General features: G+C 45.9%; 1 protein-coding gene across 1 annotated transcript in view; it reads right to left on the reverse strand.

Annotated features, from left to right (window-relative positions):
- Positions 1 to 220: 220 nt before the first annotated feature.
- The window catches only part of PPP1R16B (protein phosphatase 1 regulatory subunit 16B), a 102,192-nt gene continuing 84,972 nt past the window's right edge, over positions 221 to 17,440 (reverse strand). The window contains exons 6-11 of the mRNA XM_034787397.1: positions 15,116 to 15,240; positions 11,749 to 11,874; positions 10,640 to 10,715; positions 9,477 to 9,606; positions 8,436 to 8,604; positions 221 to 7,826 (exon numbers count right to left, since the gene is read on the reverse strand). Coding sequence (XP_034643288.1) covers positions 7,305 to 7,826; positions 8,436 to 8,604; positions 9,477 to 9,606; positions 10,640 to 10,715; positions 11,749 to 11,874; positions 15,116 to 15,240 — 1,148 coding nt within the window. The 3' untranslated portion in view covers positions 221 to 7,304. The remainder of the gene's footprint in view (positions 7,827 to 8,435; positions 8,605 to 9,476; positions 9,607 to 10,639; positions 10,716 to 11,748; positions 11,875 to 15,115; positions 15,241 to 17,440) is intronic.

Raw genomic sequence — 17,440 nt, forward strand, 5'->3', positions numbered from 1 at the left:
ACGTCTGTTGATAATCGGTTGATTTAAGCTCACTGCATTTTATCCACCTGCCTAGCTCTTCCAGACAGATTATGTTGGCAAAGCCCATAGCTGCATCAGAGGAGAAAACACATTTAGCTACAGTCCACACAGTGGTGGTATATTGTTATATTAAAAATCAGATGCCACAGATTTCAAACTCATTAAACCAGTAAATAAAGACCCCATCTGCAGTTCCTCGTATTATCAAAAGAAATTTAATATATTTTTTTAAATTAAAAAATCCAATCATTCTATTAAAGACACTGAGAAGTCAGATGCTAATACTGTCATACATATCCTGTTGGCATGAGATTTACATACAGTTTGATATTTAATGCATTGCTTCAACATGTTAAAAAACCATCTTTTCATACTTACAGTAGCAATATGAAGTTAATTCCATACAATATCAAATATCCTTTTTTAAAAAGTTTTAAATATATTACTCTGATTGCCAAAATGCCATTTTTATACACAAAGCTGCTAATACAATATACAGTTCTCTTACATTATTTTTTCACATAAAATACATTTTGTCAAGTTTTATTTGTACATCATTTACTACAGCTCAATGGAGTCATGAGTTATTGCAGAGGGCTGGGCATCCTTTTGACATGTCCTGGATATGCAGCAGCCGAACCTAGCTGTACAAGGCCTACAGATGCCACTGAAGTTAATTTACTGCTTCCTTCTCCTGGAAAAACCAACAAAATTGCAGTCTGGATGCTGAGAAGTCAGATAAGGCTCAACTAAGGGTGCATCCACATTGGCTATTTGAAAACTTGTTCTCCACTGGCTCAGGTGGAGGCTGGAGCATAAACGGGGCTCAGGCACGGGATTGATAACTAAAATGCCCGACTCTTTCTAGACCCTCCACCATTGCTACCACCAATAGAACTGCAAAGAGGAGAATTACAAGCTGTAAGTTTGCAGTAGCAGATGCACCCGTAAAGAATCCAATCATACTCTTTGTGTGTAGGCAATTGTACATTGGCAGCTTTACCTGCATGAAGACAGCAGGATCAGGCCTGGAAACTGCTCAGTAACTCCAAACCCCATTCTACAGCCTTAGAAAAATTACAGTGTCCTGTAGTAATGGACTACAGCTTGTAATACTACCATTGTGTTTGGGCACTTACTGTACAATAATATAATATCTTTTGTGGAGAGAACATGATGTGCCAACATCATCTGTTAAAATACACAAGGACTTGGATTTCATTGTGTACTCATATGACCCGAGAAAACCAAAGCTAACCTGGAGTTTTCACCTTACACAAGTTTTAATTTATAAATCAGCCAGTTACTAGTAAGATCATACTTTAGGAAGAACATTTAGTGCTCATAATGCTTGCACCAGGACATCAAAGCTAGAGAAAGAATAAAGATTTTAATGCTGGCACCAGATTTGATATTGGAATCAAGTCATGGCCAGTGGACAGGAGCCGGAGCTGAAACTCAGGTATATGCCAGGCCTGAGTATAACCTTCCATCCTTCCTGCTCCGTCCCAGCTAACCTAAACCAACCACTCACGATGCTGTACATCTAAGGTTAGACCGTAGCCCCAAACTAACAAAACTAGAACTCATTATGCTTTTATTCCAGGTATCACAGGACTGCTGAAAATCTGTTTTATTTCAATTCAAATACAATTTTTGGGCTGGGTGGGAGGGAAGATTCCCTCTCCTCTCACTGGAAAAGCAGAGAAGAGAGATGGGGGAACAAAAGAAGCAAAACAAAAATCTACAATTCAAATTGAAAAATTTCATAGGAAGTGAAATTTTGAAAAAAAAAAAGATTTTCTTTGAAAAGCCATTTTGTCAAAACAATTGAAGCCAGCTGTACAGAGTCACCGCATTCTAGTAGCCACGTGCTCTGAGCTGTTTTGTCGCCAGCATGGTAATACATAGATATACCTATAGATCGGGAGAGCACCTCGAGGCAGGCTGACACCAATTAAGCCACTGAGATCTGCTAAAGAATAGTTCTAGTGCTTCCCGCGCTGGAGTATTCCTATTTCAGTATATGGCTGATAGTGTTTCAACACAGAAGGCTGTGGGAACAGATGCCCAACATCAAGCTGAAGTGTGCTAAGAATGAGGCTCAATGCAATTTAGGGGATTATAAATGCTCACATCTACCTACAAACTTATCAGGCAAAAGCCACTTTGCATTAACAGAATTCATCATACCCACTGGGTATTGCCCTGTCTCACTGCTATATACCCGAACCCTCCCTGTGACCATCATCCCCTTCCTTCCCTAACACAGGGGATTCTCTGCCCTGTGTAACATCTCATCAGAGCCCAAGCTAGAACACTGGACTCAAAGGAATTCAGATCTAGGTCCGAACTGAGGCCTTGCTCTAAGAGCTCAACTGGGACACGAAAGTTCAACATCTTGAAGGGGAAAGTCTGGATCTAGGTCTGAAATGAGAACCAAACTTTATAGTTCAAGCCCATCTCTAACAATTAATAGTCTATTGCTATGCGTATTGCTTGGCTGGATCAAGAGCTGGCAAAGACTGCTCCCAGGCACTATTATGCATCTGAAGAAGGTCCTTCAGCATGGCAGATGGAGCTCCCTCCAATTCTGCATTAGTTTGCTAGCAGCACTAGGGCCCCAGTCTATCATGAAGGCTTGCATGCAGTAAGGTTGTGCCCATACACAGCACTCCGGCTGTGGTGACTAATAACAGGGATGGTGACTGGATTCAACCTCCTCAAAAGTTCGGGGAAAGATGGGTCTGAAATTTACACCCTGGGCTCATGTCTAAGAAAGCTAGAGTCTGACCGGCTTCCCCACTGTTACTCAGATTTTAACAGAGCCAGGCTGCCCTTGCCTACAGGGGAACATGCATGAAGGAGAGGATTGTACCAAAGAGGCAGGGCCAGACAGCTGTGTAGGCTTTAGGGGAAACAGAGCTTGAATGGTTTGGCCAAGAACAGAGCACTAAAAGAGAAGAAAAAATTTCTGCTAACCTAAGTGCTAGACATGCAAATCCTGAGATGGTTTCTATTCTCAGCAACCTTTTTAGTGGCACTAAAATCTCCAATGAAGTAGCTGAGTGTCTGCTATTGTAAGCCACAAAATAATCAAAGCATCCTACTGGAATGGCCCCCCAAGTGCTAGATATTACAGGCTTTAGCATAACTGCTATAGCTATAGTGCTTTTTATAAATGAATAAGGAATATATTCTTAAAGGAGGGCACTTGCAATAGGTCTACAGAAGTGCCTGTGCACCTATCCTACCCATGAAAACCTGCATTTGCATCTACCAAATAAATACCTGCTGGTGGATTAAGTCCCCATTCTGTGCTCAGAATTATTCATTCGGTGCTTACTATCACCACTTCGCACACATGTTTAAGTTGTCTACGCCCTGCCCATGTATCCCTGCTGGTGTCCCATGGTCATCTAGGCATTCCAGCCAGCAAGTCCCTTATGCCCTTTTTGAAAACTTATCCCAAGCTGTCAAATTGATTCACATCCTTAAGTAGCCATGGAAAGGACCCTAGATGGACTATTCCATTCCCAAATCCCTACACACACCAATGGTAGATAAAGCTCATCACTGCCCTGGTGCAGCTCCTGGAGCATTCACTAGTTTCTGTCTCTTCTCCGTTTTGAGATAAATTACAAGTTATCACCAAGGTCATATTTACAGCCCCAGAGTCATAACAGCCACATTAAGCAGCTCTAAGGCCAAGTTTATGGTTACAATGTCACAGCAGTCCAATTAGGGGAATATTCATGCAACCTAGAACATGTAGCATCTCTTCCCTTCCACACCCCTGGATAGTAAAGCCATTGTTGCTTAGACAGACATCACAGCATTAGCTGGAATAATGAAATCCTGGAGATTACGTTAATCAGAGATGTCATATTGATGCATCAGAGCTATTTGTCTAAATTACGCTGGATTCACATTGCTTTAGTGTAGTAACCACTGTCAGTGAAAGCAAGCCCCAAACTATATAATTCCATTGCATTCAAGTGTCTGCTTTCTATTTGCTGGAATGAGATGTAAAGCCCAATACTCCTCTCACTTTCACCGTTGTAATCTACCTTCATTGGAGTCACTTCTGATTTACAGCTGGTGTGAGTGAGAAGGAACAGGCCATGACCTGATATCGTCTATCACTGGGAATACAGCTAACAACTGTTCAAAGTTTAGCACAGGCTGCAAATGATGTGCAGCAACACCAGGCTAATTCTGCTCCAGCAATTCTCATTCCAGTGGGGGTGAGGGGAGTAACGTCTTTCTTCCAGGTAAATGGGAAAAGGACATTCAAGAGCTGGTAAAAGGGGAACGCCTTCATTCCATGATATTGAGGCTACAGTTGCTAAGACTGCATCAAGTTTTCTGGGATGTTCCATTCCCTGGAACTCTGGGTAATCATATGACACCACCAGATCTACATACACCCCCCAACACAGTCACCTCTGCTGCATGGGACTCTTCAATTATCTGCTCAACTTCTTTAAGTTGGGAGAATAGGAGCTAAGCTCCCTGATGGCCCAATAATCTTACAGGGTGGTTTGTTTGTTTTTTTATCATACAAGTTCAAACAATGCAGCAGTAGAGTTCCAAGGCAGGCAGGGCATCAGGAAATGGAACAGGAATAGCAGGTTGGCCCCTTGAAAATGGGGCAGGAGTGTCAGGCGAGATCCCTGGGATAATGGGGAGGAGTGACTGGGTATGTTATTAAATACATTAGGATATGATGCCTTTGCTGTAACAGATCTTCTGAAATCTGACCTGACTTTCTATCCCCTATGCCAAAATTCTCCTCATTTAGGGAGAAAATGGAAAGAAAGGATAAGTGGACTGTCAGAGTCCAAAAGACTTACGCGTCAGCCTGAGAGGAAGCTCTAAGACCTGCCGATACACCCTGACACCTTCCTTGTAACAGAGGCTCATCTCCCCTGCCTGGGGGGCAGATACTATAATGTGCAATGTCCTGCCTTCTCCAGCAGAGGGCGAGATGGGTCCAAATCCCTGGATATGGCACTGCAGACACAGGCTCCATTCAAAAAAGTGCTACATCAAATTCAACTCAAGTAAACAAAGCAAGGAGTGCGTGAGCCCTCCAGACAACCTGATATGCGGCTTGTACCCCTTCAGCTCTTGCTTTCCCCCATATAAGGATAGTGCAACTCTGGGTCCCACCACTGTCAAAAAGCCCCTGTTCATTATAACACCACACATGTCTCCCTAACACACTGCTAGTCTTCCTTGTAGAGATGGAACAATGTTTCTAGTTGTGGGATGGCTTCACTAACAGGCTGCCTCATCTTTAGGCCAGTGTCTCCTGTTTTCCAAGCCATAAATGGTTGAAAGGATAGGGGGAGGGAGGATGAGTCAGAGAAGAGAAAGGTACATTTAAAGTCCCTTACCAGAAGGGAATACAGTATTGCTCTCAAACAGCAGCTGGAAAGAGAGGAAGATGCATGGAAGTTGCGTGATCTACGGCAGATGCTTAGCTGGAGCACAGACACAGGGCTGTGAGCAGGCGTCTACCCAGTGATGGCTCAGGGTGGCGTCAGGAACCCAAGCAATACTGTGTTTTTTAAGTCTGGGGCCTAAGCTGCACCTACAAGACAAAATCCACAGACCAGACAGTGTGCAATGGCCCCTTTGTGCAGACAAATATTTTGCAGATGCAATTTAAACCATTTTTAAAATATTTTGCCTGTTTATTCTTAACTTTCATGTCCACTTCCCTAGAGCTGATGCTCTGCGGATAGGTGCTGTCTCCTTGCTGCTCCCATTCAGGTGAGGGTTCTGCTCCCTGAAGGGCAACTGCAGAAACTGGCCTGCCAATTGCACACCCCTTGTTATACCATGCCACAGATTCCACAAATGCAGCCTGGCACGCAGTTAACACACGCTACCCCGAAACACCGGTGCTGGCTTCCTATCCAACGGCACTTCACTAGACCACTCCACACTTCACCCCTGCAGGCTGGCTTTTGCTCAGTGAAAGAAGCCACTTTCTCTCTCACACAAGATAACTATTTCTGAGCCTTTTGCTGGCAGCTACCGTACTGCTGCTGGTGACCCCAGCATAGGGGCTGAAAAAACACTGGAATGCTGGGAAAAAATGTTAAAAAGTTTCCATCCTACTGTGATGCTCAACAACCAAAAGCAACAACTTAGCATTTACATATTTAGATGCTCGAGCAGCTTAGCCCCAAGAACACAGGTTCACACACAAGAGTGTCAAAACCTAGTGTGGCTGGAAATGTTTCCATGCCATTTTTACTGGAAGCAGGTATTTCTTTCCCTTTCCTTCCTAATTTAAACAGAGCCCTGCAGTTCTGGAAACCCAAATACAATAGCACTCTGCTAGTGCAGGAGAGACAGAAAGCAACAGAGACCATTCTAGTTTTTAAGCTGAGTGAAGCATAGAGAGTAAAACGCAGCACCAACAGGGAAGGTGAGATTGTTAAAACTGAATGGATTTCACTAATCTAAGGGTCTTAGTAATACAAGTAATTTGTTTCTATCCCATTATTGACCCTTTCAGTCAGCATTTGATTGCCAGAGTTTATTCTACCGGATTTCCATCAGGAGTTCTGCTTCAAACCTGAAGGCACTGCACAGCCCCTGCTTTCAATTAGAGTAGGCCACAATCTGGTTTGCAGCTTTTGATAGTGGGCTGTTAGACATCACGCAATGCAGGCATCACACAACTTCCCGAAGTGCATGCACTGGGGATGTGCCCAGCTTCACTTCTGTGTAAGCAAATGAAACACACCAAAGACTCAAAGTCTGCACTTGCAACCCCTGGGCTGTTTGCACAAATGCGGGGGGCTGGCCACTCATTCTCGGGGGATACACCTATCACATCCATGAGTGAGAGGTGGGCCCAGCATGTCACATTCCAGAAGCAGGAGGCTCAGAAAGGGAGGACTCTAATTCAGATGGTTTTGTCTTTCAAGGACCCTTCATGATTTAGAGTGGAGAGCCCCCCACTGTCCCTTTCATAACACTGCCATGAGGAAGAGTGGGGTAGCTTCTTTTTACTGCACGCAAAGATGTGTACTTCATTTCTCCACTATGGGCCTCACTCTGCTGCCTTACTCATTTGATTGCAGTGGGGTTACTAGGGGTACTGGTAAGGTACTATTCAAGATGAATGAGGCTGGCCCCATCAAGTCCTATGTAACTAAACTGAGTTCTCCCCATGAGGGGATGGAAACAGTCCATCCTCAGTAATAAAGCTAACCTGGCCATCCACTTTTAGTCTCCTCTGAGGTGAGACATGGATGACACTAGGAAATCCTGCAGCACCCGTGCACTTTCTCCTCCATTTCATCCATGGGAGCTTTGAATTTCAAGAGAGGGGGATCGCCACTGGATGCTGTGTAATAAACCGATGTCCCATTGGAACTGTAGGGAGAAGTCCTGGAATCAATCAGGTGCTCCTTGGCCTCGCCCCCATTCTCAACTACCCCACTCACACTGGTGCCAAAGTGGGTGCTGAGGAAGGGGTGGTTAAGCAGCTTAGCTGCAGCCCGCTGCCGCTTCAGTTCAGAAAGTGTTTGATGGCTGCGATCCTTGTAGCCACCCCAGATTTGCTGAGAGTCGGGGACACCGGGGCTGCTATAGGGCAGGGCTTGACTTGCATTACAGTCTGGAGCTGTGTGCATTTTCCAGACGTCCCCGTTGGAAACCGAGTACTGGTAAGTGCTGGCCGATGCCCTGAGTCCATTCTGGAGGGAGGATTCAGGGTCACTCTGTGTGCTTTTGGTAGCTAACTCAGGAAGGAGCATAGACTTCTCCAGCACTGAATTCTGTAATGAGAAAACGTTAAAGAGAAGCAGCTCCCAGAGTACAATCCATCCCTTCCACAGCTTCCTAGTCCATGTCAGTCCCTTTTAATCCATTCCTGCAGCCAAAGAGTAGCACCAAAGGGGTGAAATTACCTCTCCCCCAGCCCTATTATTTCATTAATGTGTGAACTTCAAATCCTAACTGGGACCAGTTAAATGTTAACATAGAAAGACAGTTCTTCTAGAAACATTGGCCCACCCACATTGCACCTACATGATGTCTATTAAATGCACATAAAAATACACACTGTTATATGAGAACATGAGTTTTTGCAATTGCCTGACTTTTTGGGTCAGATTCTGGCCTCATTTATTTTGTGGTGAATCCCACATCATTCCTTTCACTTCCAGGGCAGTACTCCTGATTTGCACCAGCGTAGCCGGAACCAGAATCTGGCCTTGTATTTAAATGTGTGCCCTTAACTTTGTCTTTAATATAATCTAGGTTCTCACACAACACTCATCACCATAGTGTCCAAGTACTCATAACCAACACGCCCATTCACAACTCTGGTTTGAGGCTCTTTATGAATTTTGATAGGAAACTAGAACATGAATTTGGTTCCTTACTGGATCTGTGTTCTCTTGGTCAGATCGAGCCTCCATGATTTCTCCAGCATAGCCTGAGTTTCTCTGTTCTTCCGTTGCTCCCATTTGCTGCCAGACAATGGCTTCCTTCTCATACTCCTTCCTGTAAAGGTTGGTTCGGTCCGAAAGACTCGCCCTCCTCACCACCTTCCTGAAGAAGAGAAGCAGGGAGCAGAGACTTTAGCAAGATGGGGCAGTGAGGGAGCTCCTCCTCACATGATAGTTCCTTCATATCCTTCTTGCACTTTACAGCATCTTCCATCAGTGTCTAGGAGCACATTACAAACATGAATTAAGCCTTTAAGCACTCATGTGAGGTAGAAAAGGTCCCTAACTCTCACATTACAGGGAGGAAAGGGAAGCATAGAAATGGTAAAGGAATTTTTCAAAGAGGATTTGGGCTCAGAAGATGAGATCTTGCATACAGCTTTGCAAGTGGACAGCTTTCCACCCAACCTTCCCTGGAGCTTTATCCATTTGTTTTATTCTAGGAGAGGACCTGCAGATTGGTCCAGTGGATTCTGCAGGCCATAGCTTGAGAACTGCTACTCTAAATTCATAAAGAAAAAGAATATTCTAGGCAGACTGCGTGTTCAGTCAACCTGCAGAAGAGTATCGGGGTTCTGTCCCCTATTGCTATACCTCCACTTTTCCCCACATCCCCAGTCATTAGAACTATCATGCATGAGAAGATCTTTTCAAAGCATCAATCAATGATGGAACAAATACCAATATTTAGGAGATGGGAAACTCCCCTATCACCGGCTATGTTTTCCCACACTGTCTGATGCATTGCATCATGGAGCCTACTTTTCTAGAAGCAGCACAATCTCCAAAAAAAAAAAAAGAAGCTCACTGAACAATTGGCCCAGTTTCAGCCTTTTGGAGAGTCCACTAAACTTCAGAGCAGACAGCTTTGTATCTGATTATACTGAATACTGGTGATTTCAAGTTTGGGACAGCAAGGATGCTCTCCAGTCTAGTGTGTGGCATGATTTGTGGGAAGATCAATTTCGCACTCACCCTCGGCTTCCCGTGCTGGAGGTCCTCCTGCTGAGGGAGGACTTGTGCCTCATCTGGGATTTCATGATCACATCATGCTTATGTTTCAGCTCCAGCAGTAACACTTTGAACTCCTCTTCTTCACACAAGTCTACGGCACACACAAACCAAACCAAGCCATGAGCAGGGCTGTACTAATGTGATACACTCAGCTGAATGGAACAGGGAGAGTGGGGACTAGAGGGAGCACACATGATAACTACCATAATTAGATACTCCTGTGCCACCCTCAAAGCTGTGCCTTCTTGGTCTTCACAGTTTGGTAGAGATAATGGAAGGAGAAGGAAAAGGTAAGCAGAACAGGAAAGCCAGTCCCTAAGGCAATTGGTGGAAGCAGCATTGTCTGGGGCAGCTAAAACAGGACTGGAAAAAAGCACTGGAGAATATGCTGTGGAATTTAGCTCTGCAATGGCCAGAGAAACTGACTTGATCCCTCTCTTCTGTGCAGTGTATTGTACCTCACATCACAAAGGGGAAGAGATGTTTTTTACCCTTGCTTTATATTTTGATATTCTAGAAATGTAGGGTGAATCCTGGAATCACATGGATGGTCTATGGGGAAGGAAAGAAGCCTTTGAGAATTTCTGTATTTAACCAATTGCTGTTCCCGTGGACACACAATGACAGTAGGTCAGCAGCTGATGATAGGATTCTTAGAAACGGAGATTGGAAGTCGAGGTGTCAGACTTCCCTATCTCCCCACTTTCCACTCCAATCTGGCCACAACAAACCAGGGTAATAAAAACCACATTCTTCGGGCTGCACAGAGTAGGTGCAGAAGACCTGAAAAGCAGCAAACCATTCACAGTTCTGCAGCCGGCAGGTGGAAGGGGAGCTGGAGACACGTGGGCAGGGGTGTACAAAGGAGAGGCTGATGCTTCAAGAGCAAAGGTAACATTTTCAAAAGCACTGAAGTGACTGAGGCACTTACGCTCTTAAGTCCCATTGACTTTCAATGGGACTTATGGTTTTAAGTCTCTTGAAAAGAATCAGACTTTTAAAAATTTCAGCCCTGAACTCCAGCAGGCTAAGAGGCTCCCTGGTTTCTTTGTGCTGTCTGGAGAAATCCTAGGGATTTAGCCAAGATCAGAAATACCCTTACCCAGGAGAGAATTTGAACTCACCTATTGGCATCTCATCAAAGGCCGTCCTGGCACTCAGGCTGGCCCCATGGGACACCAGCAACTCTGCCATCTGCATCTGCAGCAAGGGAAATAAAGCAATATTCACAGCCCTGTTTAGGTAATCAGTAGCTGCATGTGATCTAAGGGACAAACTTATGGACCAGCGGGGTGCATGATTCATTTACACCAGGATCTCCGACTGTACTGGTGAGTGTATGGGTGATCTCCATGCAAGATACTAAGCACAGTTCCTACCAGCTCAACCACTGGAAGATTTCCCACCAGCTCTCCCAGGGATAGCGCCTCACTTAGAATCACCAGGGTTTTAGTGAGATTCTGAGCTTAGATACCCCCCAATGCTTCCAGCCCATGGGCGGGGACTCCACAATTGGGAGTAAATCCACTCCATGTCTAATTGATAGGATGGCATTGTGTCCATCGGCAATGGACCCTGGCATGTATATCCTAAGGAACAGTACTAGCAGATAGGTATCCATGAGATCTGGGAATTGGAGGAAAAAAAACTAGGAACAAATCAATTCCTTGAATGTACATGTACAGGCAGAGAACACACTCCAACCCTCCAACACTGGCACAGTGAGATTCCCAGCTGCTCAGTGGGATCTGCACTCATTTCTACCCTAGGGAGAGCCTGAGGTATCAGACTTTAAAGCTGTAACATGTGGATGTCTAAAAAGCTATTTTAAGTCTTTTTTTAGGGCTTTCTGAGCCTTGCACAACTGGTAACTAGGACCCCGGCATTACAGGGGGAGGGATACAAGAAACAGTGCCAATGACATTTTCACAGCATTCGAAAACCATCCTAAACAGTAGTTTTCCAACACATGCCAGATGCAAAATATTGGCTGGTGTATGTGTGTGGTGAAGCGAATCATGGCATTATTAAGGTTTTTTTGGCACTTGTTTGGACTTGTTTTGCCCACACAATACACTTGTTCTGCTTGCCCCCACAGAACACCTGGATTTTGCAGACAAAGGGAGTGTGCACTCTCTGGCCAGAGCACTCGTCCTCCGCTTTGAAATGCTGCCCCAGCCTCCCACTGAGGTGAACCAACTGCATAAAATAGACTTTCAACAAAAATGTTTACCTGTCCCCAGAAGGCAGCAGCATGGAGAGGTTCCCAGCCATCCCAGTCCTGGATGTCTAGCCGTGCTCCATGGTCTAGAAGCATCTCAGCTGCATGCAGGTAGCCATTAGCCCCAGCTATGTGCAGCTAAGAGACCAGGAACAGAGAGTATGAATTGCTGTCTAAGGCTCATGAACTTCCTTCTTCACCAAGTAACCCAGGTGATGCCACTGCAGTGTCTGAGTTTAGACCAAGAAAAAACAGCAGCGCTGGATTTAGCTCCCATTGAAGTGAATGACAAGACACTGCATTGACTTCGAGGGGAGTTTGGTTGGACCCTGGAACGCCATCAATGTGGTTTAGGTAAATCTCTGCCAGTGAAGGTCTTTGGGCTGATCTAAAAATGTCCTCCAAGGGTTTTTAACATGTAAATGCTTTTTAACATGTATCAAAACAAAAGCAGCATCCAAAGTCCATTTTAAACCAATGAAATCACCATCTATAACTATTTATGGAGAGATAAATGTAAGGTACCGTGAAGCTAGGTGCAATGTGGCAGGCCTCTGTGGTCAGGAATGAACCCCCCCACACACACCAAATTTTGTATTTTTATCTCAAAAGGTTCTGCAATGCTTCACAAACTAAGCATGCAGCACCAACACAATGCAGCCAGCTCTGGGGTGGAGGATCACAGCTAAAGGGCACTCTGCACATTCCATGACAATGGGGAAAAGAGGACATTCTTCTGAGATGCTCTGGAATGGATCTCTAGGACCAAGTTTTCAGCCTGGCCATAGCCAGGCTTCCATTTCCGTGGCCACAGTTTTGCATATGCTGTTGCTTGCACTCTCAATTTAAGTGAATAAGATATCTAAATCCCTGACTGCTTGCAATTCAGGGACTCTGCATTTCAGATTTTGGTCTCCAACGTCTGATACCAAGAGCACAAATGGCATCTGAGGATCTTTTCTACTCTGTGAGGACATTTAGGTCTCTCTGGGGAGTTTTTCTTAACACTGTCTGCTGCTGTATCCTTGATCAAGACATACCCTCTTCCTGCTCCATGCTCTGTTTTGCAATTTACTGTATGCAAGTCGGCAGCAGTCCCTCCCCCACAGAGGTAATTCCATTTCAAGTGGTGTTGTGGGGAAAAGAAAACTTCTACTCCTTTCTGCACATTCCATAATGGAGAAGGAATGTGGATCATGCCACAGAAATGAAATTATACCAGCTGTCTTCTCGACCAACTTCTTGGTTTTATCTTGTGTGTAATTTAACGGATACTCTCAAAACAGGGAGGTCTGAAGCTCAATTTGCCCTTTTCATATCCTATCATTCTGCGTAAGAGTTATTTTTGTACTAAAATTCAATGCTTTTCTAAAAGAAATGCTAGCTGCCTGCACCACCCTACGAAAACGAGCCATTGCTGTCATGCATTCCAGACTAGAAGTTTGTGGCTGTCAGGTAATAAAAGGCAGTTGCAATAGTTTTTCAAAGCTGGTGGTCATTAATATTGAGATCAGGGCCACATTGTGCTAGGTGCTGTTCTAACACACAGGCAGACAGTCCCTGTCTCAGAGAGGTCACCGTCTAAAACAGCAACATACCGAAGGTGGGGTGAAAGGAATACACAATCGGATATACTATATACATTTGCATCCCCTCACTCTATTATAAAATATATGGAGCGCCAAATCTCATCTTCCCCTCAAACCCTCATGAGCCAGCTCATTTCTTATAGGCTTTGCATCAGTGGTCATATCTTCATGAGGCCAACAGGGGGCTGCATGTGAGTAGGAAATTCTTGACTTTCACAAGCAATAGCCTGAAAGGTAAATGCAAGCTTGATCCCCAGGGGGGAAGTTGTCAAAATTATAACAGTTCTACTGTGCTGGTATGATAAGACAGAGATTTTAGGATTGCCCGACAAGCCAGAGCTGGGTGATGCTAATGGAATAGTCAAACAGGATGTTCAAAAAATTGAAAATTAGTTAAAAGGAGAAACCCCAGAATGCCATGAAAACGTAAGCCCCGTGAAAGATTCCAGCCACTAGAGTCTTATTTAGAGAGCCTGCCCTCCTCAGATTTTGTAACTAATGATATGGGAAAGATTTCTGAATCTCACTAATCAATGTTTTAGAGTTAGAGACTTAATTACACTGCCATGGTTTGGCCACTTGTGTAATGACATGAGGTAACCTAGATACCCAGGCCCGCTGACGGGGCGGGAGGGGCAAAGAGGGCAATTGCCCAGAGGCCCCTGGCCACCGACGCTGCCATGGTAGCAGACAGGAGCCCCAGGCCCTTTTAGATCACCTGGGTGGGCCGCAGGGCTCCTAGGCATGCGCAGGGTGGTACTGGCAGTGGCGAAGGCAGTCGGGAGGGCATGTGGAAGCCCTGGTGGTACCGGAAGAGCACGCCCAGCAATGCAGCCAGCAGCTCGCTGGGCACCAGCCAGTGCAGGTGCAGCACTGCCCAAATGTCAGGCAGACAGCATCCGTGGCATATGCATGTGTGCACCAGCAGCCGCACATGGTCCAGCTCCGCGTCCATGTGGCGACGCCATGACAGACCAGCAGTAGCGTGGGGCCCGACTCCAGCCCACCCTGCATGAATCAAACCTCAGCCATCCGTTTCTAAGGGGCCAATTGACTGTTCTGTCCTGGGGCCCGGAATTGCTGTCGGTGGGCCTGTAGATACCAAAGCCTTCTCAGATACCTCTGAACTCAAATGTCAACTTACCAAGGTCACAGCCACACAGGCTACAATACACTACAGTTAAAAAACAGTATTACTAGGGCACCTTAGCTTTTGGGGAAAGTTTAAGTGAGAGGCCAAACAGATTCCTTTGGGGCAACCAAAAAGATATGGGGTCAGATCCTTCAGCTGGGCCTGATCCCACTAAAGTCAATGAGGATTTTTAGTCTCACTTCAGTAGAAGTCAGATCAGACGGGATTAGGAGTGATAATAGAACTACTGAATGGTTTTACTCAACCTGCCCAAAGACTTTTCCAAAATTCATGCTCCCATTGGAGTGTACAGGACTCCCATTGTGGGATTTCTTTTGAAGCAGCTGGTACTGGACCGCTATCAGAGACAGAATACTGGACTAGATAGGCCAGTGATCTGATCTGTTTCTTTGTTCTTGTGAAGTTGGCCATTAACTCCAGTGGGAGCAAGATCAGGCCCTGAATTGCGAAGTCTTTACTCATGGACACCATTATTGCTCAAAGGAGATGACCTAAAATAGAAGCCACTAGCTTTCTACCACCTCACACTATACTTGTCCTTGGAGATTAACAAAGGACACACACCACTGACTGCCTCCTAGAATTCACACAGGTTGTAGGGACAGACGAGGGTGGATACTGTAGCAATTCTGCTCACCAATGTAGCACCTTGAATATCTGTCCTGTTCAGGTCTTGTCCTGCTGCAATTAGACCTCGGATGTCAGAGATCATGGCCTGCTCCGGAGCAGCTCGCATCTCATTGATTTTTTCCTGTGTGATGCCTGTAGTTAACAGGGAGAAAGGGAAATGGAAATGTTCTTTTCCTCTCCTGACCCAGTAAATAACAGCGATAATTGGGTTCAAATTCCTTGTCTGACCATATCTGCATGCTGAATATCAGTCAGAACACTTGGCACACTCTATCCGTACAGTACCCCCAAAGCACAGCCCGGTTAATAGTGCTCCTAATGGCGTGAGAATGATATTCCAGCAAAATCCTACCCTGGGGACAAGAGCCAGAGCAAACATGTCCATGCAGAGCAAACAGGAGCTCAATTTTACTCTCTCCAGTTTCTCCACATCTTTGGCCTGGTCTACACTAGGCGTTAACCCTGACCCTGAATCAGGGGAAGGATCAGTCAGTCAGTATTTTAAACATGTAAACATTTATTTTGATCAGAACAGGAATGGAATATTAACAATGGGTTTTTCATGATTACTTTGCCCTAGGTGCTTTACTTTTTAGTCCTTGCCAGTGCAACTACTGCAAAAGTATCTCAAAATTTCTGGTTTTGCATGATTACTTTGCCCTAGGCGCTCTACTTTTTAATCCTTGCCAGTGCAGCTACTGGAAAATTGTGTCAATATGTCCAGGGATAGAGCAGAAATCCTCCTGGGACATCTCCACAAAGCCCTCCTGGAGGTAATTTGAAAGCCTTTGCATTAGGTTCCTGGGGAGAGCGGCCTTATTGCGTCCTCCATGGTAGGAAACTTTTCCACACCAGGCTAGCAGCAAGTACTCCGGGATCAGTGCCTCGCACAGCATGGCCGCATACGGCCCTGGTTTTTGCTGGCATTCACGCAGCATGCGGTCCTTCTCTGTGTCCGAGATCCTCATCAGAGTGATATCACTCATGGTGACCTGCTTTAAATTAGGGGAATGTTAGTATTGGGACTGATTGCCTGTTCCTTTACATAACTGTAACTGGCGGTTTACAGCCACGCGGTGGAGGCGGGACAGGGGCAGCATACAGGGATCTTTCCCGGGGACAGCCGCGAGGGGGGTGGGACAGGGGCAGAGTTCATGCTGGCCGGATTGCCAGCAGCAGGAACTGGCCAACGCTAGGGGCACTGCTTTGAATGTGAAAGGAGGGCACTGCTATAAATTAAGCCAAAAGTCTACGGCTTACCATGTCTGCCTGCTAGCCGAATTCCGCTGTCCTGCCCCACTTGTGTGATCTGTACTCCAAGACCCCAGTCACTGAATGGGAAGGCCGAAAATTTGACCTTGTCCTGAGTGCGCATGTGATAGGTGCTGTGCATGGTCTTGTTCACAGAGAAAGACTATGTTCATTGTTCACAAAAATGTATCTTTGTGAGGAATTCACTCCCTTTTTCCCATCCCACAGCTGTGAGTGTCTCCCGACCTACCCCAGCATCCCCCTCCCAGAGGCTGGCTCAGATTAGGCGCCGAAAGAGAAGGACACGGGACGAGATGTTCTCTGAACTTATGGGCTGCTCCTGAGCCGAGGCGGCACAGCAGACCCAGTGGAGGGAGAACATGTCGCAATACCAGTGATCACACAGCGAACGGGAGGACAGGTGGCAGCAGGAAGACCAGCAGGTGACTCAAATGCTGCTTGGACTAATGAGGGAGCAAACGGACACACTCCTGCGCCTTGTAGATGTTCTGCAGGACCGGAGGCAGGAGGACAGAGCCCCACTGCAGGCTATCTCTAACCGCCCTCCCCCGCCACAAAGTCCCATCCACCCCTCACCCAAAGTCCCAAGAAGGAGGGGCAGCAGGGGCCGTGAAAGCAGTCACTCCACCCCTGCAGACTACTCAAGTACCAGATGGCTCTCATTCCCAAAGTTTTGATAAGTCCTTTCCTTCACTCCAAAAGCACCTCACCCAAGCCCCCGTCCCAGTGTCATCCCCTAACTGTGTAGTTGTTAATAAAAAATACGTTTTTGTTAATTACTGTTTCCGTCAGGTTCTTTTAGAGGACAGTGTGTCTGAAGGGGGGAAAGGGGGTTGGTAATTGGAGAGAACAGTCACCTTTACCAGGGTACAGACACGGGGGCAGGTTCAGCAGCAGGTCACACACACATTGCAGTCACTAGGCACCCTGGTCAGTCTGGGAGGTGGTTTTCATGTTCTGTGGGGGGGGGCTATGTGAGTTTGTGGCGGGGGAGGGCGGTTACAGATCTTATACAGCGGTCCTTAGCCTGGATGACAGAGCCATGCAGCAGGGGATCTGT

Source organism: Trachemys scripta, chromosome 12 (genome assembly GCF_013100865.1).
Source record: "Trachemys scripta elegans isolate TJP31775 chromosome 12, CAS_Tse_1.0, whole genome shotgun sequence".
NCBI classification, from domain to species: Eukaryota; Metazoa; Chordata; order Testudines; family Emydidae; genus Trachemys; species Trachemys scripta.